Source organism: Pteropus alecto, unplaced genomic scaffold (genome assembly GCF_000325575.1).
Source record: "Pteropus alecto unplaced genomic scaffold, ASM32557v1 scaffold41, whole genome shotgun sequence".
NCBI lineage: Eukaryota > Metazoa > Chordata > Mammalia > Chiroptera > Pteropodidae > Pteropus > Pteropus alecto.
Window position 1 is genome coordinate 1,584,061 of NW_006430464.1, and position 15,330 is coordinate 1,599,390.

A 15,330-nucleotide genomic window follows, 5' to 3' on the forward strand; every position below is an offset into this window, starting at 1 on the left:
ATCTCTTCCTCCGCCTCCCTCCCCGCCCCCACCCCCGGCCCTCTGGCTGCTCTTTCCTCCCCCGTCCCAGGCTCCCTCGCCTCCATCTGTTCTAGCCCCTTCCTGGGATCCAGCCCGATCCTCTGGCTGCTTACCCGCCTCAGACAGGAGCCGCACCTCACACGTCGTGTCCCAGCCTGTCTCTTCGCAGCCTCCTAGTCGCTCTGTCTCTCTCTCGGTTCTCTGGGTCCCCTCGTGTCCTCTCCCCTGGGTTTCTGTCCCCTGTCTCTGGGTCTCTGTTTCTCTGTTCTGTCCCCGCTTCTCATGAGGTGTCTGTTCTTGTCTGATTCTCTCCTTGTCTCTCTAGGACTTTGGGTCTATCTCTTTCACTCTATCTCTGGTTCTCTGTCCCTGTCACTAGAGATCTCTCTCTTCCTTCCGTGTCTCCGACCCCCCATCTCAGCCTCTGCCCACCTCCTTCTGGGCCTTTCCACACCTGTCTCAGGACACCTCTCTCTCCCTGCAGCTTCTCTCTGGGTTTGAAGCAGCTCTCCGAGTACCCTATCCATCATCACAGAGTCAATCCCTGATCCAGGATGGGCGGGGGCGAGAGCCTCACTGGGGACCGAGCCAATCCCCCTACCAAGGCCATCTGTCCCTTGCCAGGACACCACCCGCCACTCTCCCTCCCTATCCCCTAGGCTGACAGCCTGAACTCGAGGTTCCCCTGGGATGTCGGACTAGGCTGCTGGATTCCAGGGCTCTGGGCATGTCCCCACCCCCACGTCCCTAGGAATGGGCTTCTGGTGGCTGAATGGAATCAGCTGGATGTCAGCTCCACACCTGGGGCCTGGAAGCGGGGAAGGGCATGCCTCGTGGGGGCAAGGAAGGAGGGGGGTCGGTATATATAGCAGACGTGGCTGAGAAGCATCTGTTCTTTTGACACCTTTGCTGAAGCATCTCCTTAGCGCCTTTTGCTTCCTCGAATAGACTCGTATCTGGGCGAGGGGGCTGGAAAGTCCCTGGGCCTTGGGATGGGGGCTAGGGGTACAGGCTCTTGGATCACAAAGGATAGTCTGGAATCTAGAGATGACAGGGCTGGGGAGAAGGGAACTGAAGACCTCAGCGGAGGTGGGGGGCGTAGAATTCCTGGTCTGAGGGAGATGCGGATGGGGGTCCAGATTCCCGGATCCTGGGGCGACGAGGGGCTGGTGTCCGGGGGAAGGAAGAAGGGCGTGCCGGCCTAGTTAGAATCCTGGGTCTTTTTCTAGCAGGAGGTTTTGCCCTGGACTCCTGTGTCGCAGGGAGGAGGGGGCCAGGGCCCTGGACCACCCAGTCTTTGACTCTTGCTGCCCCGCAGCCTTCTGGAGAAGCGGCAGGAGGGTGCAGAGACGCTGGAGCTGAGTGCCGACGGGCGCCCGGTCACGACGCAGACCCGGGAACCGCCGGTAGTGGACTGCACCTGCTTTGGCCTCCCTCGCCGCTACATTATCGCCATCATGAGCGGTCTAGGCTTCTGCATCAGCTTCGGCATCCGCTGCAACCTGGGCGTGGCCATCGTTTCCATGGTCAACAACAGCACGACCCACCGCGGGGGCCACGTGGTGGTGCAGGTAGCTCAGGGCCGGAGCCGCCGTACTGCCCCGCCCCGATGACGTCACGCCCGCCCAGGCGCAGCCCCCGCCCAACTGTACCGCCCCCTCACCTCTGACCTCGCCCCCGGAATCGCCCCTTCCTAAGCCCCGCCCCGATGTAAATGAAGCCCTCTCCTTTAGATTTTGTCCCGTGTCACATCTATTTTATCCCAGTCCCACAGCGGGTTCCTCCCTAAATTTTCTTTCATTATGCAAATATCAATAGTCTTTTTTATTGCTATTGTTCTAAGATTTCAGAGACACTGGAAAAAGTGCCCTGCGATTCATTTTTTGACCTTAAAGATTGTTTGAAACTAGTTTCAGATGTACAGCATAGTGATTGGACATTTATATAATTTACGAGGTGATTCCACTGATTAGTCTAGTACCCGCCTGGCACTATACATAGTTATGACAGTATCCCTGACTATATTCCCTGTTCATCCCTGAATTTCGATTCTGGCTTTTCTGGAATTCTGCTGCTGCTAACTCCTGCGTCCTCTGCTCTGGCCATTTACCTAAAGCCCCGCCACATGTCAGACTTTCTCCCTATTTTAATGTTAGTGTAGGCTGTAACTCTGTCTCGGGGAAAAAAGTTCTGATTATGGCTGTGGCCTACACCACCCCTCGCTCCCTTCCAGTCAAGCCCACCCCCTTGTCTACTTCTTGTCCCTGACTAGAACCCATCCAGGTCACTCTGTAAACAGTCCCTAGGTTAGCTGAAATAGAGAAAGAATCCCCACCCCCATATATGGGCCCCTGGACGTTCAGAGAAGGGGTACGGGGGCATGGAAGCAGGAAGAGAGGGGCCTAGGCAGCAACGAGGCTCGGTTGCTAGGGTAGTTCGGCTGGACCGAGGGATGGTTCGGGCTCTGATTAACAGGTGTTCGGGCTCGAGAGGGTTTCCTTGTGTCTGATTGGCCAAAGGACTAAGTCCGTGGGTAGTGACTGGCGGAGGGGCAGAGCCTGAGGCAGGCGGCCGGTTTGATGTGCCTTTTGGCCCACAGAAAGCTCAGTTCAACTGGGATCCAGAGACTGTCGGCCTCATACACGGCTCCTTTTTCTGGGGCTACATTGTCACCCAGATTCCCGGAGGATTTATCTGCCAAAAATTCGCAGCCAACAGGTATAGGGGTGGGGCTTGAGGTGGGCGGGACAACGGTTGCGTGGGTGGAGTTAGGGGTGTGGCCTGGCATTTGGGGACTGACTGGGGAAATGGGAGGGGGTCGGGGGCGGGGTCTTAGAGAAAGGTGGGGTTTGTGATTGGGGAAGGTAGGAGTCACAGAGAAGGTGGATTCGGGGGTTCTGGGGAATGGGGTTCTGCTGTGGGTGGAAAGAGCAGAATCCACGGCGGGATAGTTGAACCCTTTCTTCAAACTCTTCCCATCAGGGTTTTCGGCTTTGCTATTGTGGCTACGTCCACTCTAAACATGCTGATCCCCTCGGCTGCCCGTGTCCACTATGGCTGTGTCATCTTCGTGAGGATCCTGCAGGGGTTGGTAGAGGTAAAGCCCCGCCCCATCCGACCCGCCCCCTTCTGACTCCGCCTCTTCTCGTTGACTTTGGCTTTCTTCTCCCTAGGGGGTCACGTACCCCGCTTGCCACGGGATCTGGAGCAAATGGGCCCCACCCTTAGAGCGAAGTCGCCTGGCGACGACAGCCTTTTGCGGTGAGAGGAAGGGGCTGGGATCTAGATTTGTGGGTCTGAGAGAGAAGGGGGACCTGGACCGATATATCTGTGCAGGGAGGGGCTTGTACTTGTGTCCCTGAAGGGCGGGGGCTGGAGGTCCGCACTCCTGGATCTGCGGGTAGAAAGGTTTGTTCTCCATCCCAAATCCTCCCCTTTAGGTTCCTATGCTGGGGCGGTGGTCGCGATGCCTCTCGCCGGGGTCCTGGTGCAGTACTCAGGATGGAGCTCTGTGTTCTACGTCTATGGTGAGGGGCCCGGACGCCTGGGTCTGGGGGGCGCTGGGGCGGAACGAGGCCGGTCGTCACCTCACTTCCATCCCCCCTTGACTCCCCACCCCCCAGGCAGCTTCGGGATCTTCTGGTACCTGTTCTGGCTGCTTGTCTCCTATGAGTCCCCAGCGCTGCACCCCAGCATTTCAGAGGAGGAGCGCAAGTACATTGAGGAAGCCATCGGCGAGAGCGCCAAACTCATGAACCCCCTCACGGTCCGGGCCCAAGCCTGCGGGGCGGGGGCTTGTGGGACGAGGGGAGATATCCAGGCAGGCAGGCAGGAGAAAAGGGGGCTTCGAACCCGCACAGCGCGTAGGTCGTGGTGGGTTCCGGTGGACTCTCAGAGGAGACAGGGTGGGACAGCAAAGTGGGCGAGGCTAGGAGGCGGGGTTAAAGCGGGGGGCGGGGGGAGTCTGCTATTACCAGCGTAGGTCCGGGGTTCCAGGTGGGCGGAACCACTGGTGGGCGTGGTTAAATCAGCAGAAGCGGGATTGGAGTGTGGGGGTTTTGCTTAGATCTTCGGGTGAGCGAGGCTAGATTCAGGAGTTGTAATTGAGTGCCGAGAGACTCCTAGGCCCACATTTATGGGTCTCTGAGGGTCATCGTCGGGTCCGGATACGTGCAAACCTGAGGGGCTACTGTAGAGTCAGGACCCCCTGCATCCCTGAAGTGTCACCGTGAGGCTAGGATCCCAGAGTCCCCAACGGAGACATAGTCAGGGCGGTTCCCCTGGGGCTCTGGATGTTATAGTGAGGTTGGGAGACGTGGGTCTCTGCGGGACTTAAGTGGGGTCTCTGAAGAAACACCGCGTGCCCGGCCCTGGTTCGTCTTAGCGGCTCCATCTCTCGCCCCTCGCAGAAGTTTAACACACCCTGGAGGCGCTTCTTCACGTCGATGCCAGTCTACGCCATCATCGTGGCCAACTTCTGTCGCAGTTGGACGTTCTACCTGCTCCTTATCTCCCAGCCCGCCTACTTCGAAGAAGTGTTCGGCTTTGAGATCAGCAAGGTTGGGCCCAGGAGGGGAGGGCAGGGGGCGCGGCGGGGTGAGGGGGAAGGAGCCGGGCCTGGGTCCCACGGGCTTGGAACGAGAGACAAGGAGGAGCCGGTGGTGCACGAACCGGGTGGAGACGTCGGCCCGGAGGTCCCTCAACCCCCGCCGCGTACTCCCACCTGCGCAGGTGGGCCTGGTGTCAGCGTTGCCGCACCTGGTCATGACCATCATCGTGCCCATCGGCGGCCAAATCGCTGACTTCCTTAGGAGCCGCCGTATCATGTCCACCACCAACGTGCGCAAATTGATGAACTGTGGGGGTGAGTGGGGCGGGGCCTAGACCTAGCCTGGGACAGCCTGGGCGGGGCCAGAGCGCGGTGGGGAGGACCAAGGGGGCGGGACCGTGGGAGGATGCGGCGGGGTCAGAGGGCGTGTCCGGGCGTGTCCAGAAAGGTGGAGGCAGGGCGAGGCCGGACCTGGCTGAACCCAGCAGAATCTTAGGTGGCCGTCCGAGGCGTAGGCGGGGAGTATGTGTGATAGATTATCGAGGTGGAGCAGAGGCGACACCAAGTTGGGTCTGGAAGGGCGGGGCCTACACAGGTTGGGCGGAGAGGACGGGAGGTAGGTGATGAACAGGGGCCGCGAGGCGGGGACCGGGGGAGACGAGGGTCTGTCCGGGCGGCGTGCTGCCTAATAAATGAGAACAGAACGAAAGGAGTGAAGTTTCAGGGGTGCGGCCTGGACCCCGCGTCCTCAGGGCGTGGCCTAGTCAGGAGGTTGGGGAGATCAGGGTGGGCGAGGGCGGAATGGGGGCCCAACCAGGGACAGGCGTGGAGCGGACAGAGGGAGTCCGGGGCGGGATGAGGTCTGGAGAGGCGGCGAGGGGCGGCCGGCGCTCAGATGAGGCGGCTTCTGCAGGCTTCGGCATGGAAGCCACGCTGCTGTTGGTGGTCGGCTACTCGCACTCCAAGGGCGTGGCCATCTCCTTCCTGGTCCTCGCCGTGGGCTTCAGCGGCTTCGCCATCTCTGGTGAGAAGCGCGGATCTGCAGCTTGGGGGACTCTGGACAGCGCTGTGGGGAACTTCCGGGCTCAGGAAGGGGACCTCCCCGCCACGCAAAAGGTGGACTAGAAAGAGCAGCGGGGAGGGGGGCGGTAGGAGTGCGGGCAAGGGCGTCTCAGAGAAGTCACTGGAGGGAGATTCGGGTGTGACGCCTCCTGGCTCTCCTCGCCAGGGTTCAACGTGAACCACCTGGACATCGCCCCGCGCTACGCCAGCATCCTTATGGGCATCTCCAACGGCGTGGGCACGCTGTCGGGCATGGTGTGCCCCATCATCGTGGGTGCGATGACCAAGCACAAGGTCAGTGCGCCTGCCCTGACCCGCCGGCGCTCCATAACTGTGCATGGTACCTCCCTGACACGCGTCGCTGTCCCTGGGACCCACCACTGCCCTCTCTAGGTGTCTCTCTGGACCTGTGTCCCCCGTCTCTGGGCCTCCCCACCCCCTCTCAGGGTTCTCTGGCTTCCGATCTCACCACCCCGTTGTTCCCTTGCAGACTCGGGAAGAGTGGCAGTACGTGTTCCTAATTGCCTCCTTGGTGCACTATGGGGGTGTCATCTTCTACGGGGTCTTCGCTTCTGGAGAGAAGCAGCCGTGGGCGGAGCCTGAGGAGATGAGCGAAGAGAAGTGTGGCTTTGTTGGCCACGACCAGCTGGCTGGCAGTGACGAAAGTGAAATGGAGGATGAGGATGAGCCCCCTGGGGCACCCCCTGCGCCCCCTCCCTCCTATGGGGCCACGCACAGCACAGTTCAGCCCCCAAGACCCCCACCCCCTGTCCGGGACTACTGATCATGTGCCTCCCACTGGATGGCAGTTTCCAGGACCTCCATTTCACACGTCTCTGGCCTGAGTGACAGTGTCAAGGAACCCCAGTCCTCTCTGTCTTGCCTCAGGCCTAAGAAGCACTTTCCCTGGTTCCCAGTGCTGTCCAATTCTCTTCCCTTCCCAATTGCCTCTCAGGGGTAGTGAAGCTGCAGACTGGCAGTTTCGAGGATACCCAAATTCTCCTCCAGGTTCCCTTCCCCATTTGTTCTGCCTCAGTGGTTTCACATCTCTCCTTTCAGGGCTCTGTTCGAATGGACCGTTCAATCTCTCGCGCTCTCTCTCGTGGTTTTGAGGCTCCTCCGCCCTTTCCTTTAACCCCAGGGACCCTGAGATTCCTCAGCTCCCTGTCTCCTTTCAGAAAACTCAAGTCTTCCTCTAGTAGTTTCAAGTCTCTCCTGATTCTATTCTGCATTTTCCAGGTTGATTTAACCAATCGTCCATCCCTTCCACTCTAGAGATTGATTCTCACCAGCGTTTTCGAGGGAAAATGGCAGTTTCAAGCTCCCCCCCACCTCTTCACCCCTCCCTCCACCAGCAGATTCTGCTGAAGCACCAAATCCCCCGAGACTTTCTTCTCCCTAGCTTAGCGCAACGTTTAGGGAAACAACCAAAATGGCGGTTTTATCAAAATGCCTCTCTCCACCCCCATGCACTTTTTTTTGACGTGGTGTTCAGGTCTAAATAGTGGCTGCTCAAGTTCATCAACTCAATGGTTTGAAGCCACCACCACTGAACTTCCCCATGGTGGCTTCAAGATGTCCCTCTTCCCACAATTCCTTGCACTTTATTCTCCTGGGTGGTTTCAAGCTACCCTCATTTTCTCAGTGGCCATTTGTTGTGTCCCTCAGGGGCTAAATGACTCCAAATCTGGGATCCTGCCCCCCTCAGATGCTCCTCTTTCAGTTTAGAATTTGGGGTACCTATATAGAAGAAGTCACAGAATCCCAGAAAAGGGAATGGGGCTGGGGGAGAGGGATGTTTTTCCCAGGGCAGGGTTGTGTCTCTGTGTCTCTGTGTCTGTGACTGTAAATCCTGTCCTGCCCCACTCCCCATAAAATGCTTTGATGTAAACACCCAGTCGTCGTCATTGGGTTATTGGCGGTGGAAGTCACAGGAGTCCCAGCCCCCAGCCCCCTCCTCCTCCCTCAGACCTGGTATCCTAGGACCCCAGCACCCCTCCCCCAGGACCCAGGCTGGAGGAGGTGTCTAACAGTGGCAACACGTGATTTATTCGGCCTCCGCTCGCAGCTAAAGCAATCTCTGAGAGCTGGACTCTCTATCCGAAAGTACCACTAAGCAGCGAAGCGCGTCTGGAGGACTGGATCTCTGGGTTTCTCCTCCATCCGGGGATGGCGCAGGTCCGGCGAGACCGAGCCATGCTCACACGAAGTTGTTGGGGAGCGTGGCGGGGGAGAGCGGCTCCAGACGCTGGGGGCGGCCCCCACGGGGCGGCGGGGGCAGCTTTGGCGGCAGCGGGGGGGTGGGCGGCGGCTGCTTGGTGGCGATGTGTGACGGGACCCAGGCGTCTGGCGCATAGAAGTAGAGATCGTAGGGCTCCTTCGGGGCGTCCAAATGTATGACTGTGGGAGCAAAAGGGCGAGGTCATCCCCAAGCCGACAAGGGTCCTGTCGCTTCTGCTGCGCCGCCGGCCAAAGAGGAGGCGGGTCAGAGGATGCGACCATCTTTTAGAGCTGGGTTTTCAAATCAGAGGAGGAGGTCCGCAGAATAGATTTGGGGACGAGGCGGCCACGCAACAGGGGCGGGGCCTGAAGTGGAGGGGGCGGAGAATACAGGGTACCAGGCGAGGGGAGGGGCGGGGCTCGTAGGGAGCCTGCCGCTAGTCCCAGCTGGCCTGGGGGCGGCACTGGACGTGCGTGTCTGGAATTTCAAAGAATGTTTTTTGCGGGGCGGGAAGCAGGGGAGGCAGGACTTGACCACGGAGGGGTCAGGGTTTCTGTTGACCTTAGATGGGGGACTCTCGGGGCGCCCCGAAGTGCCAGGTGAAACTAGGTTAAAGAAACTTGCTGGCACTCGAGGGGGGGCAATGTAAGGGTCGCTCACCCGGCTCATCTCCGTCGTTTGGCAGCCGGTGGTGTGCGAAGGGCCGATGTCGACTCGCCCGGCGGTAGAGACACCACAACAGCAGGAAAATGCCGAGCAGCAGCCCAATCCCAGCGAAGAAGAAGCACAGGGCCCCGCCCACTGCGCCCCGGGGGCGCCCAGCCAGGGTCACGCCTGAAGGAAGAGGCCGGAGAATGAGCATTCTGAACTCTCAGCACCCAGACTTAGCCACCCAGACTTAGCCGCGCGTCCTTTTCAACTCATTTTGCTTAGCATGATTATCTCGAGGTCCATCTATGTTGTCACAAATGGCAATATTTCATATCTTCCTAGAGCTGAGTGTATATAAAAAACAAAGCCTGGCAGAGCCTGCGCCGCTGGGGGGCCCTTGGAGTGGCAGGGGCTGGCTGACTGGGGGGCCCTGGAGGAGCAGGGGGGCCTGCCATCCGGGCTGAGAGAGGAAGGGGGTCTGGCCCTTTAAGGCTAGAGTTCTGGGAGGTCTTGGGCTCAATGGTCCCAAGAGCGTCTGAGGCGGGAAATTTAAGGAATCCAGCTTGGATGGCCACAAGGGTTTCTGGTTCGATATTCAGGGGCAGCTCACTTAGGGCAGTAGCTCGGTCCTTGAGGGGTGCAGGCGTTTCTGGGTGAAGACTAGTGGAGGTTCCAGGGTCAGAGGCCACGGGGATCTCTGTTGCATCTCGGTAGTGGGTTGTGGGGAATTCTGTTCGCGGGATTTCAGTGGGGCGGGGGTTGTGGGTTACATGGGATTCTGAGTGGGGAGTTTTGGTAGGGTCAGAGTGGAGGGTCCGGGGGAACTCAGAATTTGGAGTCTCGGTGGTGTCGGGCTCATGGGTTTCTGGAGATTCGGGGTGAAGGGTCTTGGTGGGGTCAGGGTTTGGGGTCTCAAGGGTTTCTCCACGCGAGATTTCAGTGGAGTTAAGTTTTGGAACCTCTGGGGAGTCTTGGTGTGGAGTTTGGGTAGGGCCAGGGTTGGAGGTCTCAGGAAATTCTGGGCGTGAAGTTTTGGAGGGATTAGGTTTGGGGGTTTCAGGGGATTCTTGGTGTGGAATTTCAGTTGGGTCATGTTCGAGGTTCTCAGAAGTTTCTGAATGTGTCATTTGGGAGGGGTTAATTTTTGGAGTCTCCAGGGATTCTGATATTGAGGTGTTGAGTGAGTTAGTTTGGGGGGTCTCGGGAGACTTTGAGTGTGGGAGTTCTTGGAGGTCAGGATTGGGGGTCTCAGTGAAATTATGAGAGGAGGGTTCAGGGGAAACCGCATGAGGCATCTTAGAAGGCTCAAGAGAAGCAATCCCAGGGGATTCTGGGTTAGGCTGGTCGTGAGTGGAATTTTCCATAGCATGAGGGGAGGTTTGGGAGGGGTACCCCATCTCAGGGACGTCGGACACTGCAGGCGGTGAGGCCGAAGGGGTAGCCTTGGAACCAAGCCCGGCGAGGAGGAAGATGAGGAGGAAGGGGATGGGGCTGAAGGATTTCATAGTTCTGGAAGGCGCCTAGAGCTGCGGGGGAGCAGGCAGGAAAGGGTTAAGGCAGGAAGCCACCTGAGAGCCCCAGTCCACGCCCAAAGGCCACGCCCACTCCCAAAGTCCCCGCCCACTTCTGGAGGACCCCGCCCACTAGTCCCCAGGTAGACCGCATCCCCCGCCCAACTTGCATGAGGAAAAGGAGAACCCAGTTGCAACTCCCTGAAGGCTGGGGCGGTGGCCACTGTAGCTAAGGGACACCGAGGCGCGGGGCTTCTTGGGAGTCGTAGTTAATTGCCTTATCTGTTTCCCCAAGAGGGTCCCAGAAAAATTGTGGAAAAATGACACCTCTCCAAGCTCCCAGACTCCTTAACTTGGACTTCTGAAGGTGTAGACGTCCAAAAGGACACGGGATCCCTTCCTCTTCTAGGGCCAAGGGGACACCTTCACTCGACAGTTGTTTACACTAGAGGAGGCTCAGAGGAACGAGTGGGGGCTGGGGGCCAGAACGCCTGGATCTGGGGGAGGAGGGAGACTCCTGGGTACTGAGCAAGAGGCTGCTGGGGGTTTAGACTCCCTGAGGGTGGAGGGCACTGCGGGTCTAAAGTCCTGGTTCTTCAGAGAGGAAAAGCCTGAAGGTTCAGATGCCTAGAATTTTGAGAAAGCCAAGCTTGGGGAGCCGGATTACAAAGGCGAAAGGAAATGGGAGTCTTGAAACCTTGGATCCTGAGTGAGAAGGAGACTTGGAACTCTGAGTCTCCGGTCCTCCAGAGACAGGGTGTCAGGGTCTGGATTCCTCAGCCTGCAGGAGGAGAGAGCTGTGGGAGACTCAGGTCTCTCTGTTTATTGAGGATGGAGCTTAGATTTTAAGGTCTCAGGGACTGATCTGGGGCAGAGATGCCTAGGTCTGCGGTCAGGTGGAGGTAGGGGGGCGGATACCTGGATGGGACAGGGTCACTTGGGGCCCTGGGGTCTCTTACCTGTTCAGTGGTGTCCAAGATAACAGCAGGTGAGTAGAGCTGGATGTAGAGATCGGTGAATGCTGCAGAATGGCTCTGGGCGGAGCTGCAGGAGGTAGGGTCCCAGGGGCGCAGGTGACGCACCTGACCCCCTCCCTGGGGATCCTGGGAGCCTAGCGACAAGCTCTTAAAGGAACAGAGATAAAAGACATTGTCTATGGAGTTAGGGACTGGATCCTCTGCTGGAGGGACGTGGCCCAACCAAACTATCTTCCCTTTGAAACTAGAGGCCCGGGCCCTCCGTTCTCTCCTATACTCAGCCCAAGGGTCCAAGTGCCAGGAGTCTTGTCCCTGTCCCCTACATTCCTAGACCCAGAAGCCCAGGCTCTGTTCCCCTCCTCTCTAGGGAACTAGCTTCTCATGTCTTGCCAGTCAGAGATCCAGATTGCTACTGCCTTTTGAGACTTCCCAACCTTTGCCGAACTCCCCCGCTGTGTAGAGAGCACCCTCTTAAGAGCCAGGGTGGGTGGGGCTTGGAGCTTATCTTTGCAACACCCCAAAACTCCACCCCCAAGAAGAGTTAGACATATCCACGGGATAGGTCCAGGTCCTGTCTGTCTCTCCTCTTCATCATCTCTCTGAGACTTTCTTGATTTCGCCGGTCACTTTACCTGCCTTCATACCCACCACCACACATACCCTTTGCTTTCTCTTGTTTTTCCCCAGTCTCTACCTCGCACTCTCTTTCTGGTTTACTGCCTGCCCGGATTCATCCCTGGGCATCTCTGTCCAGGCTGGCTATCCTTCCACTTCTTTCTGTCCTTTAAGCCTTTCCCCTCATCACTAGCTGGCTCTCTTTGTCAATTTCCTTCCTTTCTCTATTCCTTCCGTTTCCTTTCTTTCTTCTTCGGTTGCTCCCTTTCTTCTTCTCTTCCCTTTCCTCTGTCACTCTGTCTCTGTCCTTCCCTCTCGGGGTTACTTCATCTCTTTGTGCCTCTGCTTCTCCCCATCCGTCTCTTCTCTGTGGCTTTTCCAGTGTCTCTTTTTCTCTGTGCCTCTGGTTTCCGCTCTGATGGTCCCTCCGCCAGTCTCTATTTTTATCCCTCTGACACACCCCCTGTGTCCACTTCTCCGTCTGTCTGTCTCTCCCCCTCCCGCTTCTTCTCAGGTCCCAGCTCCTGGTCCCAATTAGTTGGTGGCCGCCAAAGCAGCCGCTGGGCCCCCACCCCCAGCTCATTACTGCTGGCGGCTCCTAATGAGCCTGGGGGGAAGCTGACCCCGCGCCCCCAGCCCCCTGGTCTGCGTCACTGCCAGCTGCGGGGGCTGTGCAAGGGATATAAGGGGGCTGCCAGCCTCGCAGCAGGAGCCTACTGCGCGGTAGGGGGCCCTGCGAGCTACCAGGGGTGGGCGGACTCTGGGGTCTGGGGTTCTGGGCCAGGACATGGGCCTCACCGAGCCCTTCCCTGTCTCTCCACAGGTGATGGAGACTCGCCAGGTGTCCGGGAGCTCCCGGGTGCGGCTGCTGCTGCTGCTCCTGCTGCTCGTGCCTTGGGGCGTAGGCACTGCTTCAGGCGTCGCCCTACCCCCCACGAGGGTTTTCAGGTACGTGCAATGCCCAGGACTCCCAGGGAGGGGTGGGCACTCAGAGAGGTGGAAAGAGACCCAAAAAGGTGGGGGAACAGAGACTCAAAGAGGGGGATAGAGACCCAGAGAAAGGAGGACAGAGGCTAGGGGTGGGGAGAGATGGGGGTGGACGGGGAATCAGTAAGATAAAGAGAAACAAAAAGATTCTGAGAAAGGCCTCGAGAGACTCGAAAGGAGTCAAAGCAGAAACGGATTCGTCCCTTGAACAACGATCGTTGGGTTCTGAGGGTGTGCCAGGCCATGCGCTGGGGGCGGACCAGTGCGTCAGACTCGGTCTCCGTACTCAGGGAGCTCCGAACGTGAACCGAGAGACCCGCACGGAGAAAGAGAGACGGGGACAGAGAGCCCCTCCGCAGACCGTGCAGTAGCAGGGCTTCGAGTTCGAGCACGGAGAGGACAGGCTGCGGCGGGCGGGGGGCCTGGAATCGTGGTAACCGCGTCTCTCCGTCTGCCCACAGCCTCGGCTCCCCTGGCGGGACCTGGGCGGGTCCGGCCACCCGCCTATCGCCGCGCAGCTTGGCGCTGGCGGACGACGCGGCCTTTCGGGAGCGCGCGCGGATGTTGGCCGCCCTCGAGCGCCGCCACTGGCTGAACTCGTACATGCACAAGCTGCTGGTGCTGGACGCGCGCTGAGCGCCCGCGCGCACTTTAATAAACACGCCGCTGTGCTTCCGCCTGCGCCTCCTTCCTGCGCCCGTGCGTGTGCCGAGTGGGAGGACGGGGTACCGCGGCGGGCGCAGCACCCGCTGCTCTGGCGTCTCGCCCCTCAATCCTCTCTTGTCTCTCCTTTAAAAAATCACCTTTACCTCCGTTTATTTATTCCTCCGCTCAGATTTCTGCTCTACCCCCGCCCCCGCCCTACCTGTCCTGTCCTTAGTCTCTGCCTCTGTCCCTGTGTCTCTGCTCCCACCCCACCGCCGTTTCTGTCTCCATCTCTCTGGTTCTCAGTAACGTCCCAGGTGTCTGCTTCCTCTGGGTCTCTGGCGCTCTCCGGATGTCTGTCCTCTGAGTTTTTGTACTTCTCTTTCACCCTCCTGGCTTCCTGGTCCCCTGGGAATCTCTGTCTCCTCTCTACCTTTTTTCGGCCTCTGCAATTCTTCCTTCCATTCTTAATCACTTCTTTCTCTTCTCGACTCCTTCCTGTCTTCCTTTTCTTTCTTCCTTTGGATCTCCGTCTCTCTTCCAGCTCTCATTTTCGCTGAATTTCTCCGTTTCCACTCTCTTATCGCTTCTCGCCTTCTCTCTGGGCGCAGTGGGAAGCGCGGGGGCTCTGGTGTGAGATGCACCTGCCATTAAAGACCAGGTTCGCCCAAGCCGAGCTGTGTGGTATTGGAAAGGGCTTAACCTCTGAGCCTCCTTTTCCTCACTTGAGGATTAAACCACATACGCTATGAGAGGACTTCGGCGAATCGCCTGGCACGAACCAAACGCTTTTATTGAAAAGGGGTCCCTCTCTCTCGCAGGGGCCTCCAGCAGTTTCTTCATAGTTTTTCAACCGCGCCCGTCCTGGGATACCATCGGGGCGGCAAGTTGGGGCGGGAAGAGAGAGGGGACCAGGCGCCAGGCTCCGGGAGGCATGGGGCGGGGCGAGGAGACATGGGAGGCTCCGACAGCCCTTCGGCCCCGCCCCTCAATGGTGACTATGGCAACCTACTTCCAACGAGACGCCGAGGGCTTTGAATCGCGCGCGCGGGGTCGCAGTTCGTGCGGATCGCGCACCGATTGGTCTAGAGGTGGTTGAGCTGGGCGAGGCCGCGAGCGGGAAGGGGGCGGAGCCGGCGCTAGGTGATTGGCAGGCTTTCCGATAATTTGCATTTTCGGAGGCGTACTGAATAATGAACAACTGTGGTCCTCAAAGCCATCAAGAGCTGGCCAAATTTTACAAATAAAGAAACAAGACTCTGAAAGTCAGGAGTAATTTCCCCAAGTTGCCAGCCTTAATAAAGGTCAGAAGGAAAACTGGAACCCAAATCCGCCATTTCTAAGTCTAAACCTTTCTACTACTGCCATGGAGGAATGGGACTATAATGTTACGAGCAGTTGCTCTATGCCAGGCACTTTCCTAAGCACTGTGAGGAGCCTAATCCCGTCCCTGGAGGGCCCGGCAGCGGGTCTTGGCCAGTGCTCTTCCCATTCGCCACTTCCTCCCTAGATCCCTGCCTGGTGTTTGGGCCTTTTCACAAAATGCTGCCCAGAATCCCTTCCTTCCCCTCTCCCCAGGAAATTCCAGCTTTGAGCGCCATCTACAGCCAATTACACCCAGACCCCCCTTGCCAGACCCTCATCGCTCAGGGCTCCAGCCACCTCCTGGAACCCTGACACTTACCTGCTCCCGAATGAGCTCAGAGCGTTCCCCCAAACCCACTCCTTCTCATGGGTTCTCCATCTTGGGAATGGCTCCACAGTCACTGGATCGGACCCAGGTGCCGACCTCGCCCCTTCCCTCTTCACCCGCCTTCATAGCCTGTGGGGTCCCTGGCTCCGCCCTTCCTGCTCTGCCTTCTCTCCACCCACACACCAGGCCCAGCTCAGACCACATCCCCTCCCACCTGAACCACAGCCCCAACTTTCTCCCCATCTCCGTTCATCCTCTATACAGGCTCAGAGGTCTGTCCCCCACCCCACCGGAAGTTGATTCTGTCCCTTCTCTGCTCACAGGCCTTTCTTGGACACTTAAGGGTAAAGTTGAAGCTGGTGTTCAAAACCCTTTGTGAGCTCTTGCCCACCTCTCCA

General features: G+C 58.4%; 3 protein-coding genes across 3 annotated transcripts in view; 2 read left to right on the forward strand and 1 right to left on the reverse strand.

Annotated features, from left to right (window-relative positions):
- SLC17A7 (solute carrier family 17 member 7) overlaps positions 1-7,523 on the forward strand; it is an 11,759-nt gene extending 4,236 nt beyond the window's left edge. Inside the window, exons 3-13 of the mRNA XM_006905036.2 lie at positions 1,340-1,592; positions 2,621-2,739; positions 3,004-3,118; positions 3,195-3,282; positions 3,462-3,548; positions 3,645-3,787; positions 4,431-4,580; positions 4,753-4,885; positions 5,484-5,594; positions 5,799-5,926; positions 6,123-7,523. Coding sequence (XP_006905098.2) covers positions 1,340-1,592; positions 2,621-2,739; positions 3,004-3,118; positions 3,195-3,282; positions 3,462-3,548; positions 3,645-3,787; positions 4,431-4,580; positions 4,753-4,885; positions 5,484-5,594; positions 5,799-5,926; positions 6,123-6,416 — 1,621 coding nt within the window. The 3' untranslated portion in view covers positions 6,417-7,523. The remainder of the gene's footprint in view (positions 1-1,339; positions 1,593-2,620; positions 2,740-3,003; positions 3,119-3,194; positions 3,283-3,461; positions 3,549-3,644; positions 3,788-4,430; positions 4,581-4,752; positions 4,886-5,483; positions 5,595-5,798; positions 5,927-6,122) is intronic.
- Positions 7,524-7,659: 136 nt separating this feature from the next.
- On the reverse strand, positions 7,660-15,050 carry GFY (golgi associated olfactory signaling regulator). Its single transcript, XM_006905037.2, has 6 exons — positions 14,924-15,050; positions 10,975-11,139; positions 10,713-10,796; positions 8,868-10,030; positions 8,514-8,716; positions 7,660-8,032 (listed from the first exon to the last, which is right to left on the reverse strand). Exons 4-6 carry the CDS (start codon positions 10,007-10,009, stop codon positions 7,833-7,835), a joined length of 1,545 nt encoding a protein of 514 aa, XP_006905099.1. The 5' UTR covers positions 10,010-10,030; positions 10,713-10,796; positions 10,975-11,139; positions 14,924-15,050; the 3' UTR covers positions 7,660-7,832.
- On the forward strand, positions 12,434-13,448 carry PTH2 (parathyroid hormone 2). The gene is made up of 2 exons (XM_006905116.2): positions 12,434-12,555; positions 13,056-13,448. Exons 1-2 carry the CDS (start codon positions 12,434-12,436, stop codon positions 13,228-13,230), a joined length of 297 nt encoding a protein of 98 aa, XP_006905178.1. The 3' UTR covers positions 13,231-13,448.
- Positions 15,051-15,330: the final 280 nt, after the last annotated feature.